The sequence below is a fragment of the Sebastes fasciatus genome, chromosome 3, assembly GCF_043250625.1.
Source record: "Sebastes fasciatus isolate fSebFas1 chromosome 3, fSebFas1.pri, whole genome shotgun sequence".
Lineage (NCBI taxonomy): Eukaryota > Metazoa > Chordata > Actinopteri > Perciformes > Sebastidae > Sebastes > Sebastes fasciatus.
In genome coordinates this window covers 38,452,008-38,469,514 of record NC_133797.1, presented here as the reverse complement: position 1 = coordinate 38,469,514, position 17,507 = coordinate 38,452,008, and the positions used below count along the sequence as shown (strand labels likewise).

The 17,507-nt window shown below is 41.4% G+C and overlaps 1 protein-coding gene and 1 long non-coding RNA gene across 2 annotated transcripts in view; both read right to left on the bottom strand.

Moving 5' to 3' along the window:
• Window positions 1-6,968: 6,968 nt before the first annotated feature.
• Window positions 6,969-17,507, bottom strand: part of ncf4 (neutrophil cytosolic factor 4) — a 40,561-nt gene continuing 30,022 nt past the window's right edge. Inside the window, exons 8-10 of the mRNA XM_074630849.1 lie at window positions 11,537-11,688; window positions 11,001-11,066; window positions 6,969-7,338 (exon numbers count right to left, since the gene is read on the bottom strand). Of these exons, the coding sequence (XP_074486950.1) occupies window positions 7,131-7,338; window positions 11,001-11,066; window positions 11,537-11,688 (426 nt within the window). The 3' untranslated portion in view covers window positions 6,969-7,130. The remainder of the gene's footprint in view (window positions 7,339-11,000; window positions 11,067-11,536; window positions 11,689-17,507) is intronic.
• On the bottom strand, window positions 13,428-17,192 carry LOC141765032 (uncharacterized). The gene is made up of 3 exons (XR_012593357.1): window positions 16,902-17,192; window positions 14,416-16,269; window positions 13,428-13,567 (listed from the first exon to the last, which is right to left on the bottom strand). It is a non-coding gene; the product is annotated as an uncharacterized LOC141765032 (long non-coding RNA).

The following is a 17,507-nucleotide window of genomic DNA, read 5'->3' as shown; positions in this document are numbered from 1 at the left end:
AAAACGGTCCACCAGAGTCCGACATCAGACCTGCGCCCATAGCAACGGTCTGATATACATAGCAACGGTCTGTTATAAAGAAATAACGGCCGCAGAACACCGCGATTGACCAATTACGATCGAATATTCAACATGGCTCTACTCCTTCACCATAACTCAAAAAATAACTAAATATTTATCATATACACTTTTTGTGGTAGCCTGTAAGTTATTCCTTTTTTATTTCAGTTCCAACCTTCTTTAATGAAGTGATATATTTCACCGGTTGTCCACGTTGGGTCAGATAGTCATTTATTATATTTTGATGTAAAGTGTTCCAGCAACAGAAGGACCTGCAGTATCTCTATTTCAAACACCGCGGGTGAAGCAGCCGGTCACTGAAGGAGCTATATAACAACGCACGTAGGGAATCGGCGACTTTTGTAGTTTGTTGGGAACATTGTAGTTTCACCACAGCAGACCCGCGTCACTCACATCCACCACCGTTGCATCATAATTACAGAGTCGGATTTTCTTAACACCACGGTGGTCTTTTCCTAAATCCTTCTGAATTCTCATCCTCATCTTCCCATGACCTCATGACATTTTCCATCAAGGTCAAGTGGTAAGGAAAAGACATTAGGATGTATTTTTTTTACTTTTTGACTGCAGCCCTGGTATATTCAGACAGACAGGATGAGAAAAATGTGTTTTTATTTTTTAATCAGGCAGCTTTTGTCTTACTTGGTTCTTTAAGTTCCTCTGGTCTTCGTGGCTGGAGAGGAACCTTTCAACTTGGGTTGATTGGAGATGAGCTACAGCTAGTCCTCCCCCATGACTGCAGCATGTGGCGGGAAGCTACTGATAACCTCTTACCATCCCCAGCTGGCATCTGCTCCTACAGTCGTCCCTCGCTCTGGCTCCATCTCCTGGACGTTGTGATAAAACATCACACTGGCTGTAGGCATCTTGGCAAATGAAGCGTCAAGAGTTAGTAACAGCTACATATTATATAATGATAGCATGGACCTTTCTACTGTTACGACAGAGTAAGATGTCAGTGTGTAATTTTGTACTGACAGGAACTGATGATCAGAAATCACTCCCTATTTATTGAGATTTATTCACTACATAGTGCCTCAAACAATTTCCCACAAAGGAGCAAATAGAAGTTTCTGCCAACGATCCCTCAGCTCTAGATTTTATAGATACTAAATTACCATTGTGCAACTCAACCGCTGTAAACGATGACATAAAATGATGATTCATTAGCGTCTAAAATCTCAATTCACTGCTCACTAAAGAGCAAACCACTGAGTGTCTATTATGTACAGTACAGGAGGGAGTAGTGAATGAGTAACTGAGGGAGGGATTTTGGACACAGTTTGAGATTATAGTGCCAAATAAATTTTACAAACAAAGAAAGATAAGCCCTCTGGATTCATTACCTTTTGTAATTTATTTTCAGAGCTGGAGCCTTCATTCATCATCATAGATATGGATCCTGTTGTATGGCACACAAATACCCATCAACAAGAAACTTGAAAGAAATCTTTTGGTTGTTTTGCATCTCTCTGTAGTTGTTAAGCATCTCTTCTTAGTTGTTTTGCATCTCTTTTTGGTCATTTTGCATCTCTTTTTGGTTGTTTTTAATCTCTTTTTGGTTGTTTTGCATCTCTTTTTGGTTGTTTGCATCTCTTTTTGGTCATTTTGCATCTCTTTTTGGTTGTTTTGCATCTCTTTTTGGTCATTTTGCATCTCCTTGGTTGTTTTGCATCTCTTTTTGGTTGTTTTGCATCTTTTTGGTCTTTCTGCATTTATTCTTAGTTGTTTTGCATCTCTTCTTGGTCGTTTTGCATCTCTCTGTGGTTGTTTTGCATCTCTTCTTGTTTTTTTTGCATCTCAATTTTGTCATTTTGCATCTCTTGGTTGTTTAGCATATATTTTTTGGTTGTTTTGCATCTCTTTTTGGTCATTTTGCATCTCCTTGGTTGTTTTGCATCTCTTTTTGGTTGTTTTGCATCTCTCTAGTTGTTTAGTATCTCTTCTTGGTTGTTTTGCATCTTTTTGGTCTTTCTGCATTTATTCTTAGTTGTTTTGCATCTCTTCTTGGTTGTTTTGCATCTCTCTGTGGTTGTTTTGCATCTCTTCGGTTTTTTTTGCATCTCAATTTTGTCATTTTGCATCTCTTGGTTGTTTAGCATATATTTTTTGGTTGTTTTGCATCTCTTCTTGTTTTTTTTGCATCTCCATTTTGTCATTTTGCATCTCTTGGTTGTTTTGCATCTTTTTTTTGTTGTTTTGCATCTCTTCTTTAACTTCTATAAACAAACAAAGATAATCCCTTTGGATTCATTACCTTTGTAATTTGTTTTCAGAGCTGGAGCCTTCGTTCCATCATCCTAGATATGGATCCTGTTGTATGGCACAAAAATATCCATCAACAAGAAACTTGATTCTCCAAGCACGTTGGCATCTTGCGTTCTCTTTTTCTCGGTGATACTCACAACATGCTTAAATCAATCAGCTATATATAATCCATATGCATGCTACTGTATATGTTCAACAAATGTTTAAGAAAAGGTCCGAAAAACTCTTTTGAAAAGCTACATAACCCAAACTAGTGGCACGATTTAGCTTATCAGGGAACTTTAAATGGATACTCTCCTCACTGCAAAGCTCCTCCAAAAGCAATTTGGATCTTAGAGTAATGTGATTTTGAAGAAAGGCAATCACCCAGAACAACTGCAGTGAAAAACAGCCAGAGCAGGAGCAGGATGCGATTTTAACTACCCACTGTGCTGAGCTGAGTGAGGACAGACTGTAAGAGGAAAACTGTTATTTCACTAACGGAAGATTTATATTTCTGGAGTTGCCAAATGGGAGAAAAAAGTGAGAGAGAAGAAGAGAAGGTGAGAGGAAGGTCAGGGAGGTAAAGGAGACGGGAACAAACAGGAGGCACACAGGAACCAGTGGAGGGAAATGAACACCATCCACCAACCACATGTTGGTAAATTTAGGCCGACTCTGTCACATTAGTCTAGTTCACCAGTCACTCAGGAAGGGAGGTGAACAACCACCGTCGAAAAGCCATCGAGTGTAAGTGCCACATTCAAGCTGACACAAGGTCACCGGTGCATAGAAAGACAGAAGTCCTTCCACCACCGAGGGACCACACAGGAGAAGAGGTTTAGATCCTCCCTCCCAGTGACAGTAGGACTACTGTAGTCTTTGTAACCTGTTATCCTGTTTGAGCTCCTGCCTGCCTGTTATTTCCTGCCTCAGCCCCTTCAGATATGTTTGACTTCTGCCTCCTGTTGCTGAGTATTAGCCTGTTTTATGAACAGAACATTTGAGCAAAGTGAATTGCCTGGTTTGTTTAGCATCTCTTCTTGGTTGTTTTGCATCTCTTTTTGGTTGTTTTGCATCTCTTCTTGGTTGTTTTGCATCTCTCTGTGGTTGTTTAGCATCTGTTTTGGTTGTTTAGCATCTCTCTGTGGTTGTTTTGCATCTCTCTGTGGTTGTTTTGCATCTCTTTTGGTTGTTTTGCGCCTCTTCTTGGTTGTGTTGCATCTCTTTTTGGTTGTTTTGCATCTCTTCTTGGTTGTTTTGCATCTCTCTGTGGTTGTTTAGCATCTGTTTTGGTTGTTTAGCATCTGTTTTTGGTTGTTTTGCATCTCTTCTTGGTTGTTTTGCATCTCTTTTTGGTTGTTTTGCATCTCTTCTTGGTTGTTTTGCATCTCTTTTTGGTTGTTTTGCATCTCTTTTGGTTGTTTTGCGCCTCTTCTTGGTTGTGTTGCACCTTTTTTGGTTGTTCTGCATCTGTTTTGGGTTGTTTTGCATCTCTTTTTGGTTGTGTTGCATCTCGTCTTGGTTGTTTTGTATCTCTGGGTTTCATCTTAACTTTGACATGCTAGGTCCATATGTGTCATATTTCCAGAGCAGCCAGTATCTATCCATCTTTTTTTACAGCTGAGGCCTTAAATAAACTTGGGCCCTGCCATACATACAGTATATTGAACTATACCAAATGTAATTCAAAATACAAAATGAAATGTCATCCCTTTATCTCTCCTACTTGAGCATGTGCCTCATGGCTAGTTTGCAGGCTGACATGACTTTGGCCTTAATGACATTCATTATGAGCTTAATTAGATGTACAACAGGCCGTCGTGGCAGCAAAGACGAATGCTGATAATTCAATTCTGGCCAAAGGTTGACTGGAGAACATGCTACTCAGATAGAGTCTGCCCTTTCTTACTGATTAGGTTGTTATGAAGCACAGAGAGATACAGAGTGTGAAAGTGACAGACTGGGTCAGACTGACAGATAAACATGAATAAAATGTTCTCCAGCAGGTGATCAGTCACCCTCAGTCATAACATTAATCATTCCTCAAGTTTCACCAAAACATGACTGGTATTCTTACAGATGTGTGTTTTCAATCAGACCCATCAGTCAACCTCAATGCCAGAACACACACACGTTTATTTATTACACGGCTTTGTTGAATACTCGATGCTGATTGGTTAATTACGGCGTTGCTATGTGTAACAGACCGTTGCTATACATAACAGACCGTTGCTATGTATAACAGACCGTTGCTATGTGTAACAGACTGTTGCTATGTAGAACAGACTGTTGCTATGTAGAACAGACCGTTGCTATGTGTAACAGACCGTTGCTATGTAGAACAGACCGTTGCAATGTGTAACAGACCGTTGCTATGTGTAACAGACCGTTGCTATGTAGAACAGACTGTTGCTATGTAGAACAGACCGTTGCTATGTGTAACAGACTGTTGCTATGTAGAACAGACTGTTGCCATGTATAACAGACCGTTGCAATGTGTAACAGACCGTTGCTATGTAGAACAGACCGTTGCTATGTAGAACAGACCGTTGCTATGTGTAACAGACCGTTGCTATGTGTAACAGACCGTTGCTATGTGTAACAGACCGTTGCTATGTGTAACAGACCGTTGCTATGTATAACAGACTGTTGCTATGGACGCAGTTCTGATCTCGGTGGATGTCTGGCGGACCACTTTTGTGTTAAATTATTGATTTCTTAAGTAAGTGGCCGTGTATAACCAGGATAATGTACAGCTAGCGGGTCATTATTGTCCGCCAGAGTCTGAGATCAGAACTGCTATTCAGTGAAAGTGACTAACATTAACTAAGAGATTGTTATTTGCTTACGATGTGACAGTGTTATATAAGGACGTATATCAGTAGCAGAGTATGAAGAGCATTCCCAATCACAGCACCACTTAAAATGAATAATAATGGTTATGTTTTAATAAACACATTAGGAAAGATTATTTCTGACTCCAGAGAAACTTCCTAACAAGAACTCAAACCTATGTTGTTGTCCTTGAACAGGACCTGAAGCCTTGTGTGCTCACTCAGCTAAATGTATGACAGCAGGTTGCCTCCTTCCTTTTATCACAACAAAACAAAGCAAAACCACCACAAAGCCTCACGCAGCAGAAGCATCAACACGTGCAGTAACAAGTGATCGTGGTCACGAGGTACGGCTGCCTCTTGAGTGGCATCACAAAGCACCACATACTGTTTATTTCTCTGCAGCTCTGCCAAGGTGAAATTCAATGTCACTGGAGATCTCACTTGCTCTTTAGAAATGAAAAAGGCAATAGATGTAATTGGAAACAGAGTAATGTGTACGTAAAGTTAAAGGCAAACTGGTTTATCAAGGACGTGTGCCCTTTATCCATTTAATCCCCCTGTACTGTAATTCACACTCAGATAAATCAGAGTGTGTGTGTGTGTGTGTGTTGCTTCTTCTGTTTCTGAAGCTTTCAGCCCACAAACATCAACACTATCGTACTATCGTTTAGATGTTTCAGAATAACTGTTATTTTGGTCTAAAATAAGTTGAATTTCTACTCAAACTGTCAATAAAATGTCTCAAAATAAAACCTATCGGTATGAAAAGCATAAAAATATGTAAATGTGCTGTCAACTCGTATCCATCACAGAATCAACAATCACATTACCTTCTAGATTTGTCATTTTTTTACCAATAATTCTTTCTCATACAAAAGAAATAAACTAGATGAACACCTGAATACTCAACAGAATAAAGGTGTTTACACTCAAGTATCAGTCGCCTCTTGCGCCATAAGCAACTTTTAAAGATGCATAACTTCCACAGTGCCTGGGTGAGGATGTTAAAAAGGAATATGAGGAGAATAACTTTGCATTAAATATAAGGAAAAACTGTCCTGCTAGCAGAAAGCTAATATCGTATCTGAATTTCCTGGAGGGTATGAATGAAATGCAGACACGTGGGAGAAATGTGAATGCAGGTTGTGAGCTGGACCGAGCCAGCTTTTGATACATGCAAATAAACAAATATGAAAACTTAAACGCTAACTTCTGCATTTTTCGACTATTTTTTCCCATGTTTTTGTGTCCAAGTGACTGATCAAGCCATTAAATAGGCGTTATCAATCGCCATCAGCACCATAGATGTGGGTTATTAGGGGCCTACTACGTTGTAAAAGTGAAAGTGAAACTTCAAAGTGACACGTTCTAACATGTAAAACTGAATGAAACATCACGTTGTGAACATAAAAAAAGGCTTCATTGGGTTTAGGCAACAAAACTACAACTTCTTTAGATTTAGACAACAAAACTACAACTTCTTTAGGTTTAGGCAACAAAACTACAACTTCTTTAGGTTTAGACAACAAAACTACAACTTCTTTAGGTTTAGGCAACAAAACCACAACTTCTTTAGGTTTAGGCAACAAAACTACAACTTCTTTAGGTTTAGGTAACAAAACTACAACTTCTTTAGGTTTAGGCAAAAAAAATAATATATATATTAAATTTAGTGAAAAACATTGTGTTTTGGGTTGAAATAACTAATAATAATGGTACGGACAGACAACCCTGATCATAATGCCTCCGGCCGCGGCTGTCGCCGCCGCAGAGGCATAAAAAACTAAAGCATGCAAAATGTAAACATGTAATTAAATTAGTTTATTATTAAGTGAAATGTATCGGCCATTAACTGAAACACAGTGACATTAGTAACATGAATGAGGCTGTAAATGAATATCAGCAATAATATTCACTTGGTCTACTTCATTGATCTGATATAACAACACTAGTTATCTTCTCTCAGGCCTCGGCGTTGTACACTGAGAGGTCAGACACCATGGTCACATGCAGTTCCCATGTAAACTGATTGACAGGTCTCTTGACTTTGCCCTGCTGACGTCTGCTCTCCCTGATCATCAGCTGGATGTCCTCGTCGTCCAGGATACGGATGAGGTCGCCCTCGGGGTCGCGGTAGTTCACGGCGATGTCGTCCACCGTGAAGACGTTCCTGAAGAGAGACGAGGACAGGGAGAGGATTACGTCAGACGTTTTAACGCCCAGACATGTTCCTCCTTTTTTACTTTTATTAATTTGACTATAACACATCACAGCAGTCAGACCTTTTCTTTATTTTGTCTTACTTTTATCAGGATTAGTACTTTATTATTATTATTATTGTGTGGAGGTTCTTATTCAAACTATTCCAAGAGAATGAAAATGCTTCTAGGTTTCTTTCATAATAAGTGGTTGTTGACTTCAATGGTAAAAGCAATAAAAGATATTTAATGAAGACATTATGAGAAAACCCAGCACCGTTCTTCCAGTGAAGAACTGACTGCCCCCACATGGCTTTTGTTGATATATTACAGCTTAATTAAAATTTTGCTGTGGGAATTATCACCAAGAAAACATGTGCTGGACCAAAGGAAATGAGATATGACGTAACCACCGTCTCTATGTTCACCTCACGCAGACAGAAATGTTTGAGTCCAGGACTTAATAAGAGAGAGAGACAGTCAGAGTTTATGAGGCTTTCTGCAGGATTCCTGGAGGCACCGCATGACGGAGATAGTAAAAGTCACTTCCTGTCACCAGCAGTGAAAGAACAAACAACATTTTCTCATTAGAGGATGTGCATTCTTAATCTATAATTACACATTATTCTTATGTATCACTATACACCGATCAGCCATAACATTTTGACAGCATGGGCACCCTGACTGGTCTGCGGCTACGCAGCCCCATACACAACAAACTGCGATGCACTGTGTGTTTCTATCGGAACCAGCATTCACTTTTTCAGCAGTTTGAGCTCCAGTAGCTCTTCTATTGGATCGGACAACACGGGCCAGCCTTCGTTCCCCACGTGCATCAATGAGCCTCGGGTCTGACCCTGTCGCCGGTTCACCGGTTTTCCTTCCTTGGACCACTTTTGGTAGGTCCTGACCACTGCAGACCGGAAACATCCCACAAGAGCTGCAGTTCTGGAGATGCTCTGACCCAGTCGTCTAGCCATCACAGTTTGGCCCTTGTCAAAGTCGCTCACATCCTTACACTGGCCCATTTTTTCTGCTTCCAACACAAAGTCAAATGTTCAAAATGTTCACTTGCTGTCTAATATATCCCCCCCACTGCCAGGTGCCATTGTAACCAGATAATGAATGTTATTCACTTCCCCTGTCAGTGGTCTTAATGTTATGGCTGATCAGTGTATAAAATGTCAGTGGTGAGTGGGGTATCACCGACAGCATCATTGCTGAAGTGTCTCTCTGCTTGTATTAGATGATACATCACTGAAATGTGTTAAAACAAACTGTTGATAATCTTGCAAACTTAAAGGTCCAGTGTGTAGGATTTAGTGGCATATAGTGATGAGGTTGCAGATTGCAACCAACTGAGTATCCCTCCGCTCACTCCTCCCTTGCGGTAACGTGAGCCGCTGAGTGTAAAACTGTGGTAACGCCGTTGTCCTCGCTCAGAGGCCATCCATACCATAATAACACTACTTTAGGAGCAACAGAAGTCAGACAGCGGCTGGCATTACCACTGTTTAACACTCTGCAGCTCACGTTACCGCAGTTTCACAAGTGTGTCGTGTGGCCTAACATGGAGGGGTGGGAATCACCGGAGGCCCCACGATACGATATACCTAAGGCACGATACAATCTAATTGTGATTTTAAACATTTTGCAATATGCTGAGTATTGCGATATAGAGATATAGTGATATATTACGATTTATTACCTTTTTTCAAATGCAAATTATGCAGTTTGACAACATTTGTTTGATGTACTAAGATACAGTTTTCACTGTTAGTCTCAGACTTTTCATTTCACATATCTTGAGGTCACATGTCACAGGACACCTTTGAAAATGACTATGCCAGTTTTTCCTTGCCAAAATTTAACGTAATTTTGGAGCGTTATTTAGCTTTCATCCCGACAAACTAGTACGACATAGTTGGTACCAATGAACTCCTTAGGTTTTTCTAGTTTCATATGATACCAGTATACTTGACGCTCTTGTATCAATACAATATTGCCATACGATACTATACTGTATTGATTTTTCCCCACCCTTAGCCTTCAGGCAACGTAAAAATGTGAAAAGGTCTCGCTAGAGCCAGTGTCAGCAGCTGCAGCTCTTCCTCACTATTTCTTTGATTCTTCCTCCTTGTTTAACACGATGAAATCCTCTCTCCTCTTTTCCTCTCCACTATCTCCTAATACCTCCTCCCCCTTCCCTCCCTCCCTTTATCAGTGCTGAGCCATATTAAAACTGGAGACCAGGGTCCCATCCATCCTTCTCCAGGGCTCAATAGACCCGAACACAGAAAAAACAATAATGAGCAGATAAGCGGAAGAAATTAACTGATTATGAATGGGGAGGGCTAATCATCGTAGCGCTCACCTATCTAATTTACCAGATAATGAGAGATGGAGGGAGAGGGAGGCTGGAAGAGAAAAAGACAGATATGATGGTGGAATGAGCATATGCATCCGGTGATGGCGGCGCTGTGGGAGGGGGAGGGGCAGTCGGAGGTCTCGCAGGAACTAATTTGACGAGCGGTGATGATGGGCAACGGGCAATTTGCAGGTTTGCTGTGCAGAACAGTTTAATACGCCGCCCCTCAGGGCAGGCCGCTGAATTAATGGACTTTTATCCTTGTTTGTTCTGAAAAAATGGTGAGGGAGCTGAAAGAGTGGTCACAGAGGTCAACAATCACGTTCATCAGTGAATCCCCAGGAGAAACACTCCACAACGCCATCCAAACGCTTAAAAATGCCATTCTTGAAAAAATCTCCAAATGTTTTTGATACCAAATCACAGCATGGCTTTTTCTATGGTGTTCCTCGAGGTCTTGGTGTCTTAATGTGGTATTTTGGAGGAATTATTTATCATTTTTATCAATTCTCGAGTGGTAAAAAATGGTTAAATTTAGCTCCAAATCTGTGTAACAAATGGTATCAACCCAAAAATGGCTGCAAAAAACTTATGAGACATAATAGAGCATGAAGATGATCATCATATACTCATATCATAATGTTCTAAGCTCTAAACGTTTACAATTTATCTTAATTAATTATTTAATTCATGTTAGTTTCTGATTCATGACTAGAACAACTGGACACACAGTGTTGAGCTGCATCTCAAATTAATCTTCAGGTTCCCAGCTTTCAGATGATGAACACCATTTCTATGTGACAGCTACTGTTGACATGCTATCTCCCCCTAAAGACCACCTGTACCCCCCTAAAAACGTGTCTATTGTGGGTCTCAGGGGGTTAAAGTCTCATTTATTAAAATGGCTTGTATAAAACATGTTGAGCACTTCACAAATGTTTTACAAAGCTCAAACTAGTTTGTCATTGATGTAATTCTAGTAGGAGAGTAATGTGGAATAGTCGCACGCTTCACTGCCTCCACGTCAAGAGTTCATCAAATAGTTTTATGTTCCATTATCACATCGTTTGGAAGGTGTTGTAATTCACTCAAAGGTGTGAGGTTGCACACAATAATTTCCCCTCCACGGGTAAACAACAGTCGGCTCTTCACACCCACAACATTGATCCTCACATTTCTCTCAAACACATGGGTGTAAATGAAATAATAACAACATAAAACACACACTTTTAAATGTTTTGTTTCTCCAGTTCGGTACACACCCACCTCATACGAGACAGCAGGTCCTTGTAGGTCGGCTGGATAGTGATGTCCTCTTGAACACACACATCTCTGTAAAGAAGGAACACACATTTTAAGACCGGCCTGAAACATTCACTCCTGAAGGTTTAATTAAACTTAAAAAAACGTTATCTTTATCATTACATATATGAAATGTGACCTCTGCATTTAACCATTTTAGGAGCAGTGGGCTGCTGTGAAGCACCCGGAGAGCAACTTGGGGTTCAGAGTCTCACTCAGGGACATTTCAACATGCAGACAGTAGGAGTCGGGAATCGAACTGACAACTTTGTGATTAAAGGATGACCCGCTCTACCCCCTGAGCCACAACCGCCTTGACTACCATGATAGGTTTTAGGACTCTGGATTATCTGAAGCTGACACTCAAAACACTTTTTCACCTCATCAAAACAAATGGTTTCTTTATTTTACAAATATCTAATCTAACAATAGAAATCCCGTTAACTCGTCAATATGAAATTAATAATTGCTCTCACACACACACACGCTCCTAAACAGACCTGGTTTGGACTCCAGAGGGGGTGAGCAGGAAGCAGCGCAGACAGCTGTAGGTGAGGACGCCACCATCGCCTTCTGAGTCGCTCTCTGGGAGGGGCTTAATGATCTTCACAAAGGATTGTGGGAAAATACCTGTCTGATTGTTCACCGTTCCCTGAGGAGAAGACGGAAGGACAGAGGAGAGGGTTGAGAAGTAGTGAATGAGTGGAGAGACCCAGAGGATGGACTGATGAGATGTGTTGATGATTTAAAGGACAGAAACACAATAAAGCAACAGCGACGTGCATCTAGAGAGAAGCTTTCTGGAATAATTAGCTTGTTAATAATATTCTGCTGATGTTACAAGCACTCAACACAGCCATACAGCCTGTTTACTACACCCCTGGTGTCTGAGCGTGTCTCTGCACAAACACGCAGCAGCACCAGGCAACAAAAAAGGATCCATGTGATCATGCAACAGTACAACAAATAATTTAATTTGGGACTTTAAGATACAGTGAGGAACTTGGTTATGAAACAGAGTCAGTTTAATCCTGATGCCTCTATATGACCTACATCAAAGAGAAGATTGGCTATTTCTATATAGTTATTATTAACCATCTGAGACCCACAATAGACCTGTTTTAGTCTTTTTTAGGGGGGTGCAGAGGATCTTTAGGGGGAGATAGGAGGTCAGCAGTAGATGTCACATAGAAGTGGTGTACATCATCTGAAAGCTGGGAACCTGGAGATTAATTTGAGATGCAGAAAAAAACTGAAATAAACATGAATGAATTAAAATACATTTTGAAAATGTGTAAGGGCTGAGAACATTATGATTGAAGTATATGATGGTCATTTCCATGCTCTATTATGTCTCATAAGTTCTTGCAACAATTTTTGGGTTGATACCATTTGTTACACAGATTTGGTGCTAAATTTAACAATTTTTTCCACTGGAGAATTGATAAAAATTATGAATAATCCCTCCAGAATACCACATTAAGACACCAAGACCTTGAGGAACACCACATAAAAAGCCATGCTGTGATTTGGTATCAAAAAACTTTTGACATTTGGAGATTTCTGTAAGAATTGCATTTTTTGGCGATTGGATGGCGAGCACTTCTGTTGTGTAAACTGCTCAGAAATCCCCTTATTGTCAATCTAGCTAGGAAAGCCATCCATCCTCTGAATGCTCTAGGTCTCTAGTTTGTGGCTGTAAAGTTTCAGGAGGCTGTGGTTATCCTAGAGGTCACCACAGGTCATTTTATACAGTGAGGTCAAGTTTAATAAATGGTCTCAATACAATGAAATGTCTCCTACGGGGACTAACATCATCACACATGAATACAGTTGGGCTCATTGGATCCACAAGAGTCTCAGCTTTACAGTGATACCCAATTTATGTAATTCAAGACTGTTTAGGGACCCCATGCAGAAATATTCAAACACACCATTTTAGAATAGGAGAAAATAACACATTTATACTGCATGATAAAAACTGCATGTGATTATCATAAAGTGGGCATGTCTGTAAAGGGGAGACTCGTGGGTACCCATAGAACCCATTTTCATTCACATATCTTGAGGTCAGAGGTCAAAAGACCTCAAAACAGGCATGGTCAATTTTTCCTTCACAAAATTTAGCCTAATTTTGTAGCATTATTTAGCCTCCTTTCCGACAAGCTAGCATGACATGGTTGTTAGATTTCTAGTTTCATATGATACCAGTACCTCCACTGCTCTCTAAAACTGAGCCTGCAACAGCGTCTGAACGACAGTAAGGGCAATCTCGCGGGTCTCAGGGGGTTAACGGATTGTCGGAAATCAGACAACATCATGTAGGTTCACCAGAAACTCCTTCAGCTCAGACTCCAGCTGGGCCTCCGGCAGCGACCAGCCTGCCACGGACAGACCCAGATCCGGCTTCGCTGGGCAGTCGAAGCTCTGACGGGATGTGGAGAGCTCCGCGCCCGGCAGCAGCGGCTCCTCTTCCGGCCAGGAGCAGAGCTTTGCCTGAGGTACTGCGCGGGGCAGACCGTCAGACCCTGCTGCAATAAAATGAGGTTTTCTAAAGGGACTCCGTAACACTACCGCTTTTGTCCACAGGGACCGCCAAAAATAAAACTAGTAGCTTAAATTAACAAGAATTTCCAATCTTTAATTTATCAGTTAGGTTGTAGGTTTTAATAAGGACTGAATTTAGATTTGTACCTTTAAATCTTGTTAGGGCCCGAGCACGAAAGTGCCAGGACCCAACGGTTATCCTAGAGAGTTCATCGGATTTCCGTGAAATTTGGGTGGTGTAACCCTCAAACTACTGTGTTGCTAAATTGCGTCGGGCAGCGAGGCTCAACACCTTCATGATGCTAAATTGCGAAGCTTTTGTGTTTATGCAAAACGGCGTTGTTGTGGCGGCGCGGCGAATTCTGATGCTTCGCCATTACACAGGAAGCTGGTGTAACTTGACTTTACATAGTCCGATCTGCCCCAAATTTCACAAGCTGGATAATAGTCCAGGCCTGGAGACATATATGTAACATTATGAGTGAAAGTCATAGCGCCCCCTACAGGAAACAGGAAATTGTTGTAAATTGACTATACATTGTCCAATCTTCCCCAAATTTGACATGTTTTATAAGAGTCTTGGCCTGAAGACATTTACGTGCCCCGACGTGCGCGTTCCCCAGACGTGCCCGCGGGGGCGAGGGCCCGTTCATCGCTGCTTGCAGCTTTAAATTTTTTATTTTTTTTTACCTGTGCCCCCCCTGGCCACCCTCTTCCGCCGCCCCTGCAGCTTCTCAAAAAGCTGTTCAGGAACTAGTAAGTATTTCTCATTTTCTCTGGAAACCCTGAAACTGTTGAGGTTTCTCTCCACTAGTGTGTTTGAAACAATCACCTTGATGTACCAGTCTGCCAGTTGGATGTGTCACGTTTTCCACCCACAGCCGCTCTGTCCGCTGACTAAATTAAAGGCACTCAGTCAACTTTTCACAAGTTGTAAGCAAAAAACAAAACAAAACGCTTGTTACGAGCATGGACGCAAAGAAACAAGAACAAGGAGATGGTGTTACTGCACTGTTGTATAAGAATTAATAGATTATGATGTGTAGATTTCTCTAGAAAGCCAGAGGCAAGATAAGTGCATCCTCCTCCTCCATGTTGATTCTCTCTCTCTCTCCACTATCAGCTTCCACCTCCTCCCTCCCTCTCTCACCCACTCCCTCCTTCTTTCTCACACTCTCTCTCAACACCTTGCACATTTTTATCAAACACGTTTCCTGACCTTTCTTTAACTATATTTGCCAGCACCAGTGTTGCATTTTTATGTTGAGCAGCTAATTAAAATGTCCCACATCCCGTTTTTGGACGGCGGCGACTTACACGTGACACCTGCGGAGAGTGTGTAATCAGGACATTTTGTTCATTAAGTAATTGTTCCTCTAAAAGAAACTGGAGCAGGTCACCTGCAGTCACATCTGTGGAGGTACTTTGTGGTCGCCGTGCTCAGCTGCTGCCATGTGGGGATGACACCATTTTCAAGTTTTTATTATATTCTGTAATTAGCTCTTTGATTGCTACAACTTGTGAAGGAACTGTTTTTTTTATTTCCTTACAACATACTAAATAAAGCAATGTGGAAATATACACTCCACGGCCAAACAAAGTATGTGGATACTACAACATCACTTCCATATGAGACTTTTGAATATGTCAACCCAAAACCATCAGCATTCATCTGCTGCTATGACAACCTACACTCTTCTGGGAAGGCTTTTTACCAGATTAAAGGGATAGTTTGGTGTTTCTCAGTGGAGTTGTATGAGGTACTTCTCCATAGTCAGTGTATTTCCTGCAGTAGATGGCGTTCGGCATGCCCGTGGAGAAACAGGAGTACCAGCACAGGAGCAAAGCAATACAGTGCTGTGGACGGGAACAGCAGCGTGACAGATTTTAGACACCTAAAAATATATATATACATATTTATTACACAGCTTTGTTGAATACTTGATTCTGATTGGTCAATCACTGCATTCTACGGTCTGTTATTTCTTTATAGCAGACTGTTGCTATGTATAACAGACCGTTGCTATGTATAACAGACCGTTGCTATGGGTGCAGTTCTGATGTCGGACTCTGGCGGACCGTTTTTGTGTCAAATTATTGATTTCTTAAGTAAGTAGCCGTGTAATAAGCGGGATGATGTACAGCTAGCGGCTCATTGTTGTGAAATAAACCCTGACAGGGCGATGCGGACCCCAACGCGAATGACCGGCTCGCTGTACATTATCCCTCACATATATCAGTTTAAGTGTACGCTATATTTCGAATATTTTCACCACTTTACCTCGTCGTCACACAGCCCCTTTCTGACGGGGATCTCAAGCCGTTACCTATGCTCTCTTCAGAGCCACCAGACTACATTCACAAAAACAGTAATTTTACCTCTCAGAACACAGGAGTTGCTCATCGACCGCTGCCTCGATCGGTTAGTTTGTTTGTGTGATTGTGTGACTTTGGTGAATCCAAACTAGCCCTTTAAAACACCAAAGTCACACAATAACACACATATTAACCGATCGAGGCAGCGGTAGACCAGCAACTCCTGTGTTCTGAGAGGTAAAATTACTGTTTTTGTGAATGGAGTCTGGTGGCTGTGAAGAGAGCATAGATAACGGCTTCCCGTCATAAAGGGCTGTCTGACAGCGAGGTTAAGTGGTGAAAATATTCTAAATATAGTGTACACTTAACCCTTGTGTGGTGTTCGGGGTCTGTGGGACCCGTTTTCAATGTTTACTAAAAGAAAAATTATGTGATTCATTATTTTTTCAACCTCAGACTCATTGGCCTTGGCTCATTTTCTATGAAGAACATATAAAAGAACACATTTTTCAATGACTGCACACTGTACACCCCCCTACACAATTATATTACATATGTGATGTCCGTGTCCTCTGGACTCCCGAGTGAGATAAATGTGTGGAAATTGTAGGTGCTGTTTACAGTACCTACACTCTGTCATCCTCTGACCTGGGCCTGCTGTAAGTGTGTGTGTGTGTGCGCGTGTGTGTTTGTTTCTATGTGTGTGAGTTTTGTCTTTCTGTTCCTGCTGTTCCCGCATGAGGTTGTTACATTTCAAGCACCGACACCTGTCTGCTCCCACATTCCCGCACATTTTACCCTCTGTCTTGCGAGAACTAGTCTATATTTTCTCGCACTATATCCCAGCTGCCATATGCTGTCTATATTGCTTGTAATTGGGATAAAGTAAACATCTGATTGTTATGGCTGTATTGATTTAAAAACCCAATAATGGTGTGGGTCCAACAGACCGGCGGACATTGGCTGAGAAACAAAAACATGAACACCACACAAGGGTTAAACTGATATTGATTTTTTTAGGTGTCTAAATGCGTTTATAACTGCTGCCCCCCGTCCGCTGCCGTGCTGGTCTGTTTCTCCAAACTCCATCTACTGTAGGTAATATACACTGACTATGGAGAAATACCTCGTATAACCCCACTAAGAAACACCTGAACTATCCCTTTAAGCCACAACAGCATCAGTGAGGTTCGGACACTGATGTTGAATGATCAGGACTGGCTCACAAGTGATGTTCCAGTTCATCCCAGAGGTGTTGGACTGGGTGGAGGTCAGGTCTCTGTGCAGACCAGTCCAATTGGCAACCAAGTAACGTGATAGTATCGAATCAGGAGATCGGTGAATCGTACCAACCCTATCATTTAGTCTATTATTTTATCTTCTCACTTTTCATCTTTCTCTCCCTTTCCCTCTGTTTTTCTCCCTCTTTCATTTTCTCCATCTCTTGCCATTACCTCGTCTCGTCCTCCATCTCTTTTCCTCTCCTCCACCGTCTCAATCAAGATGCCTCCTTCTCTCTTTCTATTTTTTCTCTCTTCTTGGCTCACGTCTCCTCTCCCCCTCCACCTCTTCTATATCTTTCCCATCCCTCTCATCCATTTTTCCCTG